This window comes from Eublepharis macularius, chromosome 12 (assembly GCF_028583425.1).
Source record: "Eublepharis macularius isolate TG4126 chromosome 12, MPM_Emac_v1.0, whole genome shotgun sequence".
In the NCBI taxonomy this organism is placed as follows: domain Eukaryota; kingdom Metazoa; phylum Chordata; class Lepidosauria; order Squamata; family Eublepharidae; genus Eublepharis; species Eublepharis macularius.
Window position 1 is genome coordinate 17,798,938 of NC_072801.1, and position 18,399 is coordinate 17,817,336.

The 18,399-nt window shown below is 44.4% G+C and overlaps 1 protein-coding gene across 1 annotated transcript in view; it reads left to right on the forward strand.

Annotated features, from left to right (window-relative positions):
• The window catches only part of GSPT1 (G1 to S phase transition 1), a 35,782-nt gene extending 17,584 nt beyond the window's left edge, over positions 1-18,198 (forward strand). Inside the window, exons 5-15 of the mRNA XM_054993353.1 lie at positions 1,522-1,555; positions 2,267-2,344; positions 4,537-4,717; positions 6,405-6,559; positions 9,366-9,506; positions 10,465-10,558; positions 11,851-11,931; positions 12,723-12,896; positions 14,690-14,779; positions 15,597-15,765; positions 16,463-18,198. Of these exons, the coding sequence (XP_054849328.1) occupies positions 1,522-1,555; positions 2,267-2,344; positions 4,537-4,717; positions 6,405-6,559; positions 9,366-9,506; positions 10,465-10,558; positions 11,851-11,931; positions 12,723-12,896; positions 14,690-14,779; positions 15,597-15,765; positions 16,463-16,515 (1,250 nt within the window). The 3' untranslated portion in view covers positions 16,516-18,198. The remainder of the gene's footprint in view (positions 1-1,521; positions 1,556-2,266; positions 2,345-4,536; positions 4,718-6,404; positions 6,560-9,365; positions 9,507-10,464; positions 10,559-11,850; positions 11,932-12,722; positions 12,897-14,689; positions 14,780-15,596; positions 15,766-16,462) is intronic.
• Positions 18,199-18,399: the final 201 nt, after the last annotated feature.

Consider the following 18,399-nt stretch of genomic DNA (forward strand, 5'->3'; position numbering starts at 1 on the left):
TACGGGTAGTTACTAGATGCGTGCAGCCTTAGGCTTCGGCTTGGTAAGATGCTAGGTGTTACGCATGCAGCGTTCTCAGAGCATTTTTAGAGAGAAATCAGGCACATAGCTCCCCCCACAGTCAGATTGAAGCAAGTGTGATAGGAGGAGGGCTTAAGCCTCCACCATGCACTAAATAGCTCCGGGAAGCTATTATGTATCCCACTGTGGCCAGCAAAGAGGTCCAACAGGCCACACCACAGCTCCCCAGGAGCATTTTGTGTCTGGAGCATGGCACATGAGAAAAGACTTAAACTCCGGTTGTGCCATGGTCCTAACTCTTATTGGGGATGCCCATGTGGTCAGTTTTGAGATGGGGGGCTAAACCCCTTTCAGGCTCTGTCTTTGGAATTCCCAGTTTCTCTTGTGGCTGAGCCCCAATTAGCCTGAGTCCACAAGTGTTCCTTGCCTATGGATTGGCAGAGTTTGGGGGCTCCAGTCAGCTCCTTAGCTTTGCTAGTCGCAGTCGATGTGCTTGCTCGTCAGAGGATGTGAATGAGACGAACTCCTTGCTACTCAGCAGAGAGCAAATTTCTGTAAATAGTTTAAATTGTAATTTCCCCCCATGTTTTTAAGTGGCATGTCTTGTAAGCTGCTTTGAGCTGAAATAAGGAAAGTGAGGGTTATAACATTTTTTAAAAAGCAAAATAAGAAGGAGGGGTAACATTCCCTCTCTCTTTCAGGAGGCAAAACGTTGTGCTGTTTGTGAACCTTGAAGAGTAGGGTGGCTTTAGAGTAGTTTTGGCTGCTGAAATTTGTTTTTTCGTGTTTGGTGTTTCACATTTCAATTTCAGGTGGGTGGCCTTGTTGGCCTGCAGTAGAACAGCAAGGTTCAAGTTCCCTGTCCCCTTAAAGACCAACATGATTTCCAGGGTGTAAGTTCTGAGAGTCAAAGGTCTTTTTATTCTTCCTTGACAAAGGGAGCTTGACTCTCAAAAGCTTATACCCTGGAAATCTTACTGGTTTTTAAGGGGATATTGAACTTGGCTCGAGTCTTGCCATATTATTTTAAGGTGATATTTTAAAAATCTGGCTGCTAGCCACTTTGAGCATGGAGAAAGAGACTTTTTAAATAACTGCACACTGAAATTGTGGATGTTTTAAGACTGGTGCTATTACTTAAGATCGAACATGGCCAGAGCTTGCATGTGTCCAGAAGCATGTTGCCCTTTCTATTTTGAATAGTTGGCCCCTGTGCCATACCTTATAAAAAGATGCTTCCTTTCCAAAATTATTTGTTCTCTCAGCCATGCAAGGGTGAGGGAGAAACAAGCCCAAAGACCTTCTTGTGTATGCAGGTGAAATGGCACGCTCACGTGGATCTCAACCTGCATCTTAGAAAGAAATAACTGTTCTGATTTTACTAAAAGAGGATTGAACAAAAGAAAAGTTCTCGGGGAGAAAAATCGGACTCTCTTGAAGCTAACATCCACTTGTATTTTCTGAACTGACCTCTCTTTATCCTTCTTTTTTGTTGTTTAGATGCTGGCAAATCAACAATTGGAGGACAAATAATGTAAGCGTCATTTTTGAAATAATCCGACATAGTTTATAGTTCTAAATGTTAAAGAAGTCCTTCAATCTCTTGATTGTGTGTATTGATAAAGACATATTCAAGTATTTGTGTAAGGCTGGAGGTCCTAAGGGTCTCTCCTGTTAGATTTGCGCCGATTCCAGCCCCCTCCCCAACCCACCCATGCAGCAGGGTTTGAGGGGCTGCAGCAGTTGCAGCATAAAAGTGGCAGGTAGAAAAGTTCTGTCTGCTTCCGTGCTGCTTGGGTACTGATGATCCATTCCCGTTGTCTTTTCTGGGGTCTGTACGTGGCCTTTAGCTTCAACAAGTGTAAAGACAATAGAAATAATTGCATTTAAAGCATGAAGTGTGATGCAGTACAACAATTAAAACTTTTTTTTGCAAACAACGGTTTTTAAAAGTTTCACAGGATATATATCACATATACCATGATCTCTGCTGTTTAGAAGGTGAGAAAATGTGAAACCCCTGCAAAGATCTAAGCATCCTGAAGCCTGTTTGGTGTGCAGTGCTGCATAGAATGTATCTGTATTCATGGCTTCATATACAGCTGTGTACCATTGAAACGACTAAGGGTCCTTACAGATGAGTTCGTCTTTCAAAGACAGACTCGCAACCCACATCTTTTCTCCCTTTTGTTTTTCATAGGTAGTCCTCTTCATTGCAAATTAATGTAACGTGTCTCTTTTCCAGGTACTTGACAGGCATGGTTGATAAGAGAACACTTGAAAAATATGAAAGAGAAGCTAAAGAGAAAAACAGAGAAACCTGGTATGGTGCCTGCATCTTTAAGAACTTTAATGTGCCTTGAACTTCACTCTGGGGTTAGAGGGTAGATTTTGCCGCAGCATCTGATTCCTGTTCTCTCCTCACGTCCCCATTTGGGGATCTCCAGTACAGCACACACAAAAACAGTGCAAGTTCAGAGACCTGTGAGTGGCTGCGGCTCACCCTTTTCACTCTCCAATCAGACATCCTGTGCTGTTGTTTCTGACAGACATGCAGCTAGGGCAAATCTTGGGTTGAAATGGAGGTGCTGGTGCACAACACTGAACAGGCAGTCTGTTGGTGTGTGAACAGATCTCCAAACAGGAGCCAGGAGTTCACATGTTCAGCCAGAGCTACTATAGGCAGGCCCTTCCCTGAAGGAGCCCTTTGTACCTGCTGGGGATGTGGTGTGCCCTTCCTTAACAAGGCCAGCCGAGATGGGGAGGCAGCCTGGTACCCCTGCATTTTGCCTGGGCCCCACGGGAAAAATAAAACAATAATTACTGCTTTGAGAACACTTTGTAAAGCTTTTACTATATAAAAGACAAGCCGTATTGGCGACGACCAGGGCTTTTTTTCAGGGGGAACACGGTGGAACGGAGTTCCAGAACCTCTTGAAAATGTTCACATGGCTGGTGGCCCCGCCCCCTGATCTCCAGGCAGAGGGCAGTTTAGATTGCCCTCGCGCGGAGGGCAATCTCAACTCCCCTCTGTCTGGAGATCAGGGGGCAGGGCCACCAGCCATGTGACCATTTTCTCTGAGGGCAACCCACTGAGTTCCACCCCATCTCTTCCCAGAAAAAAAGCCCTGACGACGACTCACTTTTTATCCTCACGCAGGCGCATTGCCGACAACTCTGGTATCGAGGCTGCTGCCAAGCACCCACTTGCCGCTGGGAGGGGGCCTGCCGAATAGGCCGCCTAAGCACTCCTCCCTGCACCTCCCCTCAGCGTTCCCCCCCCCCCCCACTCTGGCTTCCAGGCTCCTGCAAAGCGCCCACTTGCCGCTGGAAGGGGGCCTGCCAAATTAGTTTCTAGAGCCTATTGTATTTTTTCACACAAAAGGCATTGTTTCTAGTACATACATAAAACTAGTGAGAAAGAAAGAAGTGCATCAAGCCGGAATCTCTGTTTGAAAAGGAGCAGCTAAATTTGTGTTTGAGTCTCCATTTGATAATTAGTAGGTCCTTATCTTTTTTCATGTTCACTGTGAAACATATTGTCAGCCATACTTTCAGATTTTCCTCCTTTTAATTTTGTAAATGAAAATAGTGTCTTCTGTGTTGATTCAGTTCTTGACCCCTTTGATGTTGCATGCCTTTCTGTTGTAGGCTTGTATTGTGCAAGAGGAAAGGGATTACACATGCCTGTGCCCCCTTTAAAAGTCTTGTTTCAGTACTCATGGAACAAAGCACACCTTTTCCCATCCAAGTTAAGCAATGTCTCAAACTGGGCTTGAGTTTATCCACATACAAAAGAAGCAATTGTTCATCATGTCTTGTTCCCCCCCCCCAGTCAGTAACTGGATAGCCCATTGATACAATATCTATCTTGGCCTCAGAGTTGAGATGTAATAACGGTACTGGGGGTCATAGAATCATTGGGAAAATGAAAGGAGGACTTTAGAACAATAAACCTCTTTGACCAAAAATCCAGTACAGGGTGGAGTGGAGGGGTGTGTGTGTGCGCAGCATGGTAGAGTGGCCAGCCCAAACAAAATAAGAGGTTGCTGGGGGCAGGTGATGGTGCATCATAGGTTATGCTTGCTTATGGTATATATACCTGCAGCCTTGGCTCACGTTAGTCCACTTCTGTATTTATTTCTTCCTTCTTCCATTGGATCCTCACCACCATTTGGTTCTCCCTGGTCCAACACCCTAACCACTGTACCATACAGACTCTCCTCGTTGGGCAGCTGTGGACTAATTTTGGGATCAACATGAGCTCCTCTGCTCCTCCTCCACAGTTGACTTCATTTAATGTCTACATATCCCAGAGATGTTGTACCATGTTTTCTTGTTGTGCGCATGCTGATTCTGCTGCTGCTGTGCAAAGCATGCCTTTAAAGGGGGCTTTTTTACTTGTTCTCAGAGGTTCGAAAGGCATTCAGGTACGTTCTCAGCACATGGCCTTCTAAAGCCATCATTCGGTCACAAAGATCAGGTGTAATCCTATGTCCTGCTCTTCTGATGCAGGTACCTCTCCTGGGCCTTAGACACAAACCAGGAAGAGCGAGACAAAGGTAAAACGGTGGAAGTGGGTCGCGCCTATTTTGAAACGGAGAAGAAGCACTTCACAATCCTAGATGCTCCTGGGCATAAGAGCTTTGTTCCAAATATGATTGGTGGTGCATCTCAAGCCGATCTAGCTGTGTTGGTAAGAAGGCACCGCGTCCCCCTTATTTGTACTGTTGTGATGATGTATCTTTGTGATGATGGGTCTCCATCTAGCCATATATTTTTATCCTTCCTTTTCCTCTATTGAGCTCAGGGTGATGTACATGGTCTCCTCTCCTTTCCCAGTTTGTCCTCACAACAGCCCTGTGAGGTAGGGTTAGCCTGAGCGAGTTTAACTGGTCTACGGTTCCCAGTCAAGCTTCCATAGCAGAGCGTTAAGAGTTACACCTGGATCCCCGTCCCCCGCCCGTCCCCATTCCTAAGTCAGGCACTCTAAGCATGATAGAGAATTGTTTTTAATAGTACTCTGCTGCCAATTACAGACTTTTCTTCTACCACTTACCCAGATATAATCCAGGATTCCAACTACAGTGATATAAAGAAATATGAGTTTTACGTATTGTCAAAGGCTTTCACGGCCGGAGAACGATGGTTGTTGTGGGTTTTCCGGGCTGTATTGCCGTGGTCTTGGCATTGTAGTTCCTGACGTTTCGCCAGCAGCTGTGGCTGGCATCTTCAGAGGTGTAGCACCAAAAGATAGAGATCTCTCAGTGTCACTAAGTTGACACTTAGTGACACTTAGTGACACTAAGTTGTCACTGAGAGATCTCTATCTTTTGGTGCTACACCTCTGAAGATGCCAGCCACAGCTGCTGGTGAAACGTTTCGCCAGCAGCTGTGGCTGGCATCTTCAGAGGTGTAGCACCAAAAGATAGAGATCTCTCAGTGTCACTAAGTTGACACTTAGTGACACTAAGTTGTCACTGAGAGATCTCTATCTTTTGGTGCTACACCTCTGAAGATGCCAGCCACAGCTGCTGGCGAAATGTCAGGAACTACAATGCCAAGACCACGGCAATACAGCCCGGAAAACCCACAACAACCAAATATGAGTTTTATTGTTACACAAAACTCGCATGATGTTCCTGGGGCCTGATGCGTACTGAGCTACCTTATCCTTATGCTTAAATACTTTAATGCTAAATTGTTTACAGAAAAGAATGAATCAAAATATCAAAAAGATTAATACAAATATCTCTTCAAAATTACATTTCCCAGGATACACCTCACCATACAAGCTTGAATGACAGGTCCGTCATGCCTCCCTTACAATACGAACACCTCAAATGCTGGAGCCATACTTTTGTTATGAGTTCAGAATGCTTCTGAGAAGTAACACTTCCGAAGCTGAAATCTTAGTTGTGGAATGAAAACAAAAAGATATTTACAGTTGCCAGAAACTTTCTCGCTTGTTATGAGTTCAGATTGACCTGCAGCTTAATCTCTCCAATAAAGGAGAAGGAATTTGCCACTGAAGCAAATTTGCCTTCCGGGTTCGTGTCTAACTTGAATGAATGCTCACACATGGGTTTTAGAAGAGGGGGTCCCAAAAAAGCCCCTTAACAAAGCACTAGGCCACACTGGGTCTACTAGAGGTAACAGCTGTTACAGTGCGGTCATCCTTCTGTTTGTGTTTTGTACATGCTTGGGAGTGGCAGCGGTCCTGAGACTTACTGCCTGAACAGTTCAGCCTGTGGCTGCTTCATGAGGCCTGCCACGCAAGCGCCGTCGTTGAGCTTGCTCTCCGGTCTAAGTGGAGAATCGGAAAACAGAGCTATGCCTCTTCACTCAAAGCCCCGTCTGATTCCATTTTCCTCCATGCTTAGGTCATTTCTGCAAGGAAAGGAGAGTTCGAAACCGGTTTTGAGAAGGGGGGACAAACAAGAGAGCATGCCATGTTGGCCAAAACAGCTGGTGTAAAACACTTAATAGTTCTTATTAATAAAATGGATGATCCTACTGTGAACTGGAGCAATGAAAGGTAAGAGCATGAAATTCTTCAGACATAGAAACAACGCATGGAAGTAGCAATTCTTCTGGCTTTCTGTGTGTTCTGAAGTGTGTGGTTCTTAAGCTTTCCTTTGCATTAAAAATGGGATTTGCTTCATTATGCACTTGCATGCCCCATTATTTCAGTCTTTGGGCATCTAATGTACTTGGGCTCACGATGCCCAGATTTGGCTCAAAGATATAACATGACACACTACATCACTATGTGCCTGTTACGACCCTCTTTATTATTCAGTTAGATTTTGCCTCTGGGTAGATTGCTGCCACCAGAAATTATATTCCAAAATAGTTAATTTAAATTTCCCTTTTAATAACGTGCCCAAGCGTTAGGCTCCTTGGTGGGACTATGTGGCCCTGAGGATAGGAATGGGATATAGCAATGACAGATACTCTGGGATGGAAAAAAACAAACAAACCCCAAACTCTTTATTTTTACAAGAAGGTTATCGGTTTCATATTATTTCTTAAGCTTGATGGTTTCAAAGATAATTATTAGTCCTTAAAGTTTCTTTTCATAGGCTCAGTCACACAGATATACATAAACTTTCTCAGACACACATACAGTTTGCCTGCTTCAGATAGATCACTCACTCACTCACTCACTCACTCAAATGTACATAGACTTTCTCTCAGGTGCATACAAAGTTTGCCTGTCTCAACCAGAATCAATATTTCTCTCAGAAATGCATAGACACCCTCAGGCTGCACTCAGCTTGGCTGTCAAAACCAGAAAGCAGAATGAGTCTTTTCTCTCCACTCAGTAACTAAAAACAGCAGTTCACTCTGCCCACACTCTCAGTCATCAGCCAATCATCTCACTCACTCATCCCGCTCTTTCACCCCCCACTCTTCATCTGACCCACACCAAGCATTTAAAGACACACAAATCATTACGGTGCCCTTCCTGAGAGAAGAGTTGGTATTAAGGCCACACCTTCGCTCCTAATAATACCTAAGTGCTGCTGATGGACTTGCTTGCAGGCTTCTGTTAATGTAGCCCCTCTTCATAAAAACATCGCGCCCCCACCTCCAGCTACTTGTCTGGGTCTGTGACAGCTCTGCGCATGTGCTGTCAATTTGGAGAACAAAGGTTTTGCAGAGCACTGCCCAGAACATTTTGGGGTGGGGTGGAATCTTGCTCATAGTATAGGGAGAAAAGTTACCAGCTGTAGCCAAGAATATTGGCATGCTCTCTTCAAAATTAACGACTGGCAAATGTTCATAAGACTGCAAAAGCTGAAGGTTGCCTTACTGATGAAAATAAACCACCAGAGAGTTCCACATGTCATATGAACACATGAAGCTGCCTTATAATGAATCAGACCTTTTAGTCTATCAGTGTCAGTATTGCCTACTCAGACGGGCAGCAGCTCTCCAAGGCCTCAGGCAGAGGTCTTTCATATCACTTTCTACCTGATCCCTTTACCTGGAGATGCTGGGGATTGAACCTGGGTCTTTCTGCATACCAAGCAGATGGTTGACTGCTGAGCCATGGCCCCTCCCTGCTCCTTCCCTCCCCACGTTCCAGATGACTTAAACCAGAGACACACCTTTTCAGTCCCAGTGAACACTTTTTTGCACTCAACCTCTGTGCTGAAAGTTGCAGATCTTAACCTGCAGGGGGTGCCAAAGTGTGATTCTCCCTGTGGCTGCACTGCATTGGGATGTATCCAGATTGCCGCAAGCTCAAAAGCACGCATCCCCCTTGTCAAAAATAGCCTTATGTGTATGGAAGTTTGGTATTGTCGAGCGAGGGCTCCCCGCATCAGGACCTCTTGTTTGTACAGCTGATGTGACCATTTTATCATTGCACCTTTCCTGCCAGAAGCTTGGGACCATGTACATGGATTCCTCCCCCTTTGTTACCCTTACAGCGGCCCTGCATGGGCGAGCTAGGCTGAGAGACCGTGACTGGCCTGAAGTCACCTGATGAGCTTCCTTGTTGTTTGAGGATCTGAACTCGGGTCTCCCTGCTGAAGGCCGTGTCCTGCCGGGATAGATCTAGCGGAGGCTTTCTGGCAATGGAAAGGCAACTCGGTTGACAGAGATCGGGGACGGGGCAGACTTCTGCCGATTCCCCCTCCCCCCTGCTTACGCAGCAGAAGCCCGCATCCCTTCCTGCCACGTGCTGTTCCTGGGTGTCTCGTGATCCCTGGAGCAGCATCGCAGGGGGCGGTATTTGTGGCTGGGAGGTCAGACAGTTCCGTTCCACAGATGGGGCTCTGGTGTTTGGATACATCCCACAGGCCCTAAGCATGTTCACATGTTTAAAGTCTGTGTTAACTCTTTATTCTGCAAGTGCTAAAAGCTAAAATGGGTGAGGGGCAAGGACTGTGTGTGTGTGTGTGTCATTTATAGTCCGCCTTTCTCACTGAGACTCAAGTCAGATTACGTAGATTAGTACAGTCAGCACTGAGGATGTTTCAATAAATAGGCAAAACAAAGAAATTAGCAAAAAAAATTCCAGCCATGTAAATCGAGGGGGCAAAGTGAGGTCAGATAGTGGCAAAGAAGATTCCTGTGTGGTTCTTGTTATCCACTATGGTTCTCCTCCGAGAGCTTGGTCTCTTTTGTGTCTCTTGAGCTCCTGGTCTCTTGCCTATGGCCTTGACGCCTCCTTATCACATGATTCTGATATCACCTGACTTCCTGCCACAGGCTTGCCGCTCAGACGGGTCCTGGTTTTGGAAATTTGGTTATTGCTCCAGTGCGCGGCTGTCCCCAGGACCGTGTCACAAGCAGCAGATTATTTGAGAACTTTCTTCTCATTGACTTAGGTATGAAGAATGTAAAGAGAAATTGGTGCCATTTTTGAAGAAAGTGGGCTTCAACCCCAAAAAAGACATTCACTTCATGCCCTGTTCGGGACTGACTGGAGCAAACCTCAAGGAGCAATCAGACTTTTGTCCTTGGTACATGTAGGTATCTTCAAGTCGAAGCGAAGTCTTATTATCTTGCCTTTTTAAAGACCAATGGCTGCCCTTGTAATGACCTGGGTGAGTCATGCCCTTTGTAACTTCTGGGGGCCACTCACACAGGTAATGTATGGGTTTCTGCATGCTTGGAGAGACTCCTCAGTATACAAAAAAAAATACTGCTTTGCAATAAAAAGAAGTTTTGGTGACCAAGGGGCTCCGCTATTCACTTTCTCAGCTGGATGCATATTCAAAATGGGGCGGGGGGGGGGGGAATGAAGGAGCCTCTGAGGTGTTAGAGTTTTTGTTATGGTGCTGAAATTTGATAGGATTTCTTTATGCCACAGACATGAGGCAGAAGGAAGCTTATCTCAAGAAGTAAAGAGTCCAGTAGCTCCTTTAAGACTGCAGCTGCATCTGACGAAGAGAGCTGTGGTTCTCAAAAGCTTACGCTACAATTAAGTTGGTTAGTCTTAAAGGTGCTACTGAAGTCTTTACTATTTTGCAACTACAAACTATAGCAGAGTATCCCTGTTTGCCTTCACTGCAAAAAAGATTAGGGCCAAGATTGTTTCCTCAGAAACCTAACTTTTCTCATAACTATCTGGTATTTATTAAGGTCCCATTTTAATTGTATTTTATTTTTATTATTTTAATAACTGTATTTTATGCTTGTAAGATAGATTTCTATTTTTACTGTTTTTTAACTTTGTATTGTAACGGCCTTTGGCCATATACAATTAAACCCTCTGCTGGTGAGAAACTACAAACGAACATGGCTAACTCCTCTGGATCTATTTCAAGAAGGGCATGGCTGAGTTAGTGGGTGGTTGCCTCTGGGCTGGCTGAAGGTGGCCATACTGTCTTAATGGCGTATGTCATTTTGGTTGGAGTGTTACAGAAATAACCATAGACCTGTATGACTTTTCCTCCTTTCCCCCCTCCTTTCCTTTTTTTCTAGTGGGCTACCATTTATTCCCTATCTGGATAATTTGCCAAACTTCAACAGATCAGTTGATGGACCAATCAGGCTGCCAATTGTCGATAAATATAAGGTACAGAATAAATAGATTCCAGATAGGATGTTGCCATGGCTATGTACTTGTCAGTGTTTTGTTTCCTTTCTAGTCTGTGCGTTCAGTGGCTCACCATCTACCACCTCAAAGAATTAACAGTGAATTTGTCAGCATTGGGGAATGTTACAGTTCAGTTGCTGTGCTTGTGGACCCTCCCCTTCTTCCTTCTTGTCTGTCACATGAAGTTTCATCTACAAGTGCTTGTTTTGATCCAACTTCAGTGTTCAAATGCAAGCATCCTTGGGCATGCTGGGATTTTGCTTCAACCAGCTGGGGTTCGAAACTGGGATTGAAACAAGGGTTAGAATCCTGACTCGTTGAGGCAAACAAACTCCAACGTGGACATGATGGCAAATTGGAGCATGATAGGACTGAGAAGTTTTTATTTGAGCACCATTTGCAAGAGGATGAATAAAGGGAGAATGTGAGCATGGCGGACAGGTTGTGTTCATGTCACATCTCAACAGATATCTGTGTTAATTGCAGCTTGTTGCAGTGCCTTAATGCACTCTTCCACTGGACTAGAATGCACCATTTTATGTTCTACCCCTTGATCTACCATTTTGAAAGTGACAGAGGTACCCAGGGGTTGGGCATCAGGAGGGTAAGGACATAGTCCTGTCCCTTTCCCTGCAATTCTAAGTTTTGTGCGTCTAGATGGGAGAACTGTGTGGAATTCATTCAGTACTCGCATCTGAAGCAGATTTTTTTAATGCTTAGCTTTGGCTGAATCCATGTCTATTATGCCCTGAAACGAGAGTCTCAGAAATTTTGCAAGTTATCGGTGTTCAGGTCTTGCATACTTGTTGTGTTTGGCATTTTACCCTTATCATTATGTCCCCCGTTAGCCTTAACAGTACATTGCTACTTGCCCTGGTTCTTCCACGACTGGGTCTCCCCAATGTTCTTTTGGGTCTGTCTGAAAAGCTTCAGTTGGAAATAACACAGTTAAAAATCAGCTAGCTCTAGTTAAAACAGTTGAACTCCTCCCCAACTGAGGTGACAATTGGAGAGGTGAGCCCCCCCCCCCCGGGGTACATGCCTTGGAGGGTGCTGTTAACTGACCTTAAATATTGCAGCGGCACATAGACGTCTCACTTCGCTAGCAGCATGCAGGGATGTTCTTACATGTTACCTCCTTGGTATAATTATGTATGCAGAAGAGTCCTACCACTTTAGGTTGAAATACTTTGGTATACCAGCAAATGCCTTTGAAATGACAACTGACTGAGCCTGGTCTTAACTCACGTGCCTTTGTTTGCCTTTTCAAGGATATGGGCACGGTGGTCCTGGGGAAGCTGGAATCAGGCTCCATCTGCAAAGGCCAGCAGCTTGTGATGATGCCAAACAAGGTACGTCAAGTCCCCTCTCCTTAAATCACAAGCGCTTTGTCTCTTTAAAAAAACCCTTCACTGGAAATCTTTACTCCCATCCCAAAGTTGTGCTTCTGCTCTTGGAAACTCTTGGTAGACTTCAGGGCTGCGAATAGAATTGTGCGTGTCATCGGTCTAGCTTTAATGGGGAGGAACTCTTGAGAACTGGAGTATTTGACAACTCGAAAAACAGTAGTCCCAAGATACTACATGGTGTCACATACTACTAGTGTCCAGAATCTGAGTAAACTCTGCACCGGAACAAACTGCCCGTATGCTGCATTTTTTTCACAATGATCTGTCAATGATGCCTTTGGGTTGGATCCACTGGAGAGCTTTCACTGACCCAGGGTGAAGGGGGGGGAGCAGATTTTCACCAATTCTCCTCTTAACACGGCAGGCCTTCAACTCCTTGATCCTCCAGCTTTTCCCGAGAATCTCCTGTCCGCCCGGAGCAGCATTTTGGGCACGGGGAGGCCAACAAGTCCTGTTCCAGTGCTGAAAGCCCCTTCCATCAGCTCAGATTTTGTACAGGATCCAACCCTTTGTGTAACCTCTGCTTATTCCCCTAGTCAGTGACAGGCAGCAGTTATATGCTAGAATGTATTCTAATAATTGAGTTACACTGTTGTTGAGGAGGGGAGGGAGTGTGCCACTGACTGGTGTTCTTGCAGGTCTCTGCATGGTTTTGAATCTGGCTTTGTGATAAAATGTGGTGTACAATCATTGTAGTGTCTTGGAATGATCCCAGTCTCTCTTTTCTTCAAAAGCACAATGTGGAAGTCCTCGGAATCCTTTCCGATGATGTAGAAACAGAGTCTGTAGCTCCAGGTGAAAATCTGAAGATACGGCTGAAAGGAATTGAAGAGGAGGAGATCCTCCCAGGGTTTATACTCTGCGACATTAACAACCTGTGTCATTCAGGACGCACTTTCGATGCTCAGGTATGCTTCTTGGGAGGGAACTCTTGGGGAAATTCCTAAATTCCTCAGTGGACCAATTTGAGGTTCCCCCTCTCCCTTAGTCTGAATAATTAACCAAGTCTTCAAAACGGATGATCTCAGAAGTAAAGTTTATTTTCCAATTGCACGTAGCAGACAACAAAATGCATACCAGAGTTTGGTAACATCCACTTTTATACTTTTCAAAAGGAGAGAATACAGGTAAACAATTTTGTTTACAGAACAAGAAATTATTATATGAATATATAAACAATCAAATGAAAGTTACATGATGGATTGACAGGTTAAGTTCATACTTTGTCAAATACCGTAAACTAATTATTAGGGCTCCACTGATATCTACGTAGACGTGTCTGGGAAAGGATATACCCAAGGCTGAGAGAGAGAGAGAAGCAGGAAAGAAAATCATCTGAGCCTCTGTTCGTTCAAGGCTTGTTACGTTTGCCATGTTTAACGTGGCCTTCGTCTTGGACCGACCAAGTACAGGAAGAACAGAGTAAAACGAAATGATAAGCACAGTGCGTGTGAGTGTATGTTACTCAGAGACACTGTAGTGAATCCAGAGCATAGCAAAGATGGGTGATATTAAGAAAGAGTAGGGTACTCCAGAATTCCTTAACAGGAGCGTTTAGGTCTCCTGCACACAACAAATGCACGTGACAAGTTACCTAACAAGTGCATTGGGCTGATCTGGTACCTGGATCATTGTAAGTTGGTTCTGAAAGGTGTTCAGAGAGAGCCCTGCTGGGTCCGGCCAAGCACTTACCTAGAGCAGAATTCTGTTTTCCCAGCTAGATTCCCCCACCCTACCCCAAAAGCCTGCAAATGGCATTGGGGCCCTGGCTGCCTGTTAATTGTTGGACTCTCAGCAACTCACAGATGCAGTATCTTCAAACACAGAGGTTCTTTTTGGCCATCTTGGATAAGTAACCTGTGATGGATCTGTCCTCCATGAATTCGTTGGATCTGTTTTTATAGTCACTTAGCTAGCAGTGCTAACTTTTATAGCAGCAGGTTCTTACAGCTATGCCAGAAAATTTATCTTAAGAAACCAGTGGCTGAAACGACACTTGTATCTTGTTCTCATTTTCCTGCTGGATTGTAGAGACCTTGTTGTGGTGATAGTTGGTATTGGGTAGTGGTTTTGCATTGGGCTAGAACTGGACAGGTCTGGATTGGAATCCCAAATCTTCCTCAAAGCTTGCTGGGTAATTTTAGGTCAATATCTCACTGTTTCAACCTACCTCCAAACAGTTCAGAGTATTAATGGGGAATGGGGAGAATCAGGGCTTTTTTTCAGGTGGAACACAGTGGAACGGAGTTCCGGAACCTCTTGAAAATGGTCACATGGCTGGTGGCCCCGCCCCCCTCCCTGCCAAGCGGCACGGAGGGCAATCTAAACTCCCCTCTGGAGATCAGGGGGCGGGGCCACCGGCCATGTGACCATTTTCCCCGAGTGCAACCCACTGAGTTCCCCCACCTCTTCCCCCGAAAAAAAGCCCTGGGGAGAATCCATGTACCCTCAGCCCTTTAGAGGAAGGGTAGGATAAAATGCTAATAGATGCTCCCAGATAATGAGAATTTTTCACTTTCAAGGGGAAGATCTTGTTTGCTTATTGGTCAGTTCATCATATACAAGCATGTGCTTCTTTGGAGTAATTTGCCCCTCAGAAGAAAGATTGCAGGGTGCGGACTGGGGATCCTACATGATATCTGAAAGAAGTCGTTGATGCTTTTTCTATGTCAGTAACAAAAAAAATCGTTGTTCCTTGCAGATAGTGATAATTGAGCACAAATCCATCATATGCCCAGGTTACAATGCAGTGCTCCATATTCATACCTGCATTGAAGAAGTTGAGATCACAGTGAGTATTAACTGGTTGGGCCAGGTGGCATTTATTTAACACTGGAATCAAAGTGTTTCCAATAATTAGTCTTTTTACCACCTAGAATTTTGAAAACCTTGTCCTGAAGTATTGCTCTGTTATAAAAGGAATTATACAACTACACAAACTTGTCCCATTTAGTGAGATCATCATCCAGGGTGGTCCAGATGAATCGTTTTTCAGAGGCTAGGCAAGTGGTAAGGCCTCTCTGGTGGTGGCACCCTGACTATGAAATACCTTCCCCAGAAATAAAATGCAGCATCGTTTTTCTCAGAGTTGTGATGGCTGACCATATGATCTCTGTAGCTATTTCAGTATTGCTTATTTACTGTAATGAGTGGTTTTTAGAGTCGTTTTTAGTCTTGCATGAATCTTTGTACTTGATTTCATTTTAGAGTGCTAATTGCCTTGTCGGCCTTGCAAGGCAGAAAGGGGTAGTCATATTGTTAGAATTAACTTTAAGTAGTGCTGCCCTGTTTGGGAAAGGGGAATCGTATTGGACAGCCTGCCTTCTCTGTAATGTGACCTTTTTTTAGCAGATAGGCAGAAACCAGGAATCCTCATTTCAAATGGCACCTCTGCCATAAACTCAGAGATGTTAGACAAGCCATCTTCTGTCCTCATTCCCTGTAACTCTGGCCTGCCTTTCAGGGCCGTTGTCTGCATCACGGTGGTAACATGTAGTGGTGTGCAACCAGGAGGAATTCCAAGTCTATTAAAGGCACTCGAGCTGCTGTTGCAAGAGATATTTTGCAATCCTAATACAACTTTATCATTCTGGTTTTCTCTCACACAGGCCTTAATCTGTCTGGTAGACAAAAAATCAGGAGAGAAAAGCAAGACACGGCCCCGTTTCGTCAAGCAAGATCAAGTCTGTATTGCCCGTTTAAGGACAGCAGGAACCATCTGCCTTGAGACCTTCAAAGACTTCCCTCAGATGGGTCGCTTCACTTTACGAGATGAGGGTAAGATAGCTTGAGAAAATGGCCCCCAGTTAGCCCTTAGGTGCATGAAGAACCATGCACACCAGAATGCCAGAACCAGCCATTGCTGGTTGAAGAATGGCAAAATTAAGAAAGGGGTTCTGGACGCCAGCTGCTTCTGAAACAGGCTGCACTTGCTCGTCTTTTCTCTCTAAGCCAGAGAGGTATTGGTTTCATTATGAGGAATTTCCTTGAGGAGGAGGGAGTGGAGCAGCCGTTGCTGCCCGTGCATCAGAGGGCATCTTCTAAAGCTGCCTTGGCCTTATGAGGAGCTGCTGCCATGTGGTTCCTCCCTGGGCACAAAGGTAGTCAGAAATTGCCGTGGAGGGAGCTGTAACACACACCACCTTCCTATGCCCCTTCCTGTGTCCCCTGGAAAGCCGCCCCTGTAGGTCGAGGGGCCCTGTGAAAGAGGATGGGCGTAATACCAAAGGCTGCAGCTGGAGGAGAAAATCAGCAGCAGCTGCCTTCCTCTCCTGTTACGCAAGAGCAGATGTGGGGAGGGATTTCAGCCAGTCCCCCCCCCCTTCTTGCTTCCCTGACTCCTCAAGAGCAGCTGTGCAAAGCCCAAAGATGGGTGAAATGGGAGCGTCCCACTGATGGTTCGGCAGGGTCCATCCCTGTGCAAACCATTGTGATTTTGTTCTAACAGCCATGTCTGTATTTATTTATTGCCTAGGTAAGACCATTGCAATTGGGAAAGTTCTGAAACTGGTTCCGGAGAAGGACTGAGCCTCGCTTTCAACCAGCCTGCACAAAAATACTGTGAGGGGGGGAAATTGACTCTGCAAAAGCCGACTTCACATTGCCGCCGCCTTCTCCTTCCCATCGATAACCTCTTCTCCCTATATTTTGCAACGACAAATTTCACAGCAAAGGTCCACATTATGTCAGCTTTCTCATATTGAGAGCTCTGCTATGCCACTGTTGAATTTTTTTCCCCCAAAGATTTTTTTTTCTCCTCCTCCTAAATTCTGCTTCCTTGGAAAGATTTGGCAATAGCTTTGTAAGTGATGTGGACATAATTGCCTAGAATTATGAAAATCTATAGGATTTATGTTTAATTCCCCCTTCCCCATCCCAGCATATTAAAAACATTTTTCAAGGCAGATCATTCGGTGCGTGCACAGGTTACAAAGACAATTACCATGTTAATAAACTATTCAATTTGAAATCTTTTTTTTCAGTATCTTAATTGCTTTTGAATAATGTTTCTATCCAGATGTAACACCCTTGCGTTTAGCTTTTAACCTGCCCAGTAATCTGAGCCATCAATTTACTTGGGCTTTTCTAAATCTTCCTTACCCAACTCCTCCCCATCGGCCCAAGCCAAGTTTTAAATGAAGCAATTCGACAATTGACAAAATTTGTACTAAAGGAAAAAAAACCCCTCTGTTTTGCCCTTTCCTTATGGTGGCTTAAAAAAAAATACTTTAAATATGTTCATGCAAGTACGGTACTATTTAATTAGCATTGCATCATTTTGTAGCTACAAAAGAAAAACAGTTTTGAGTTGACTATACCAGAGTGTTTTGGCTCTGGTACCGAGCTGCATTTGGCTGCTGTATCTGCTCAAAAGTACAGCATTAAATTCCTTCAGGCAGAAAATGCTAACCCATAATAAGGACTGTCACGCGGTCACTCTGGCAAAAAGGCTGCAAATGGAACTCAAGGATCAAGTCGAGATGATCCGCAGTCAGTCTGGTTCATCTTTAGAAAACTTGAGAATCCTTGCTTTTTAAAGAGACATCGGAAATAAGCAGAGTAGATGTTTAAGATGTTCACTGTTCTCTCAGCTGACGAGTGCCACTTCTTTAATTTAACTGAAAAGGTTTTGCTGGGTTAAAATTTTGAGAGAAAGTAGAATCAAGCACATTCTATCATTTGTTTGCACATCAAAGCAAATTTGCATTGGATAAAAGCAATAGACAACTTAGAGTCCTGTGTGGTTACAATTTGAAAGAACAAAAGTGGCAAACTTGTACTTAGCTGTAGGCTGGGTGTGAATTCTGTACTGGCGGTATTAAAAGTGGAGTGGAAGGTACTCAAGAAGGGCAGTCTCCCATGCTTAGGTTCTGTTAGACCGATTTCTGACATGTTCAAAATGCTTCTCCCCCAATTAAATACCTTTTTTGCAGTTTTTGTATGTACAAAATAGTAATGTGCCCTCCCCCCTCCCCTTATCTAATTCTGGAGTCCCAGGACTGTTCCATTTCACAAAAAAAACCCCCTCAGAATTCAAAAAATATTTGCCCTTCTTTTTGTTTCTTTGTAACTGTGGAATTCCCATCCATTTCATATTAAGGCTACATTGTATGGACAGAGCAAAAGTTTAATTGTCCTTCAATTTCATATGACTACACTTGTAGCTACCGTAATGCATGAAATTTAAATAAATTTTATTATGTCTGCAAATTTCCTGAGCTTTTATTTTTTTCCTGGGATTCTAAAAACTTTACATCAAAACAACTTTTCTTTTAAAGTAAGATTGTAGATCTTTTCTCTCTTTTTTAAACTTCAAAATAACGTGGGGGGGAAACCTGTTGGTTTTTCAAAAAATGCCCACTGTGAATTTCATGCTTCCACCCCTTTCCTGATTTTTGGAGAACATTTTTT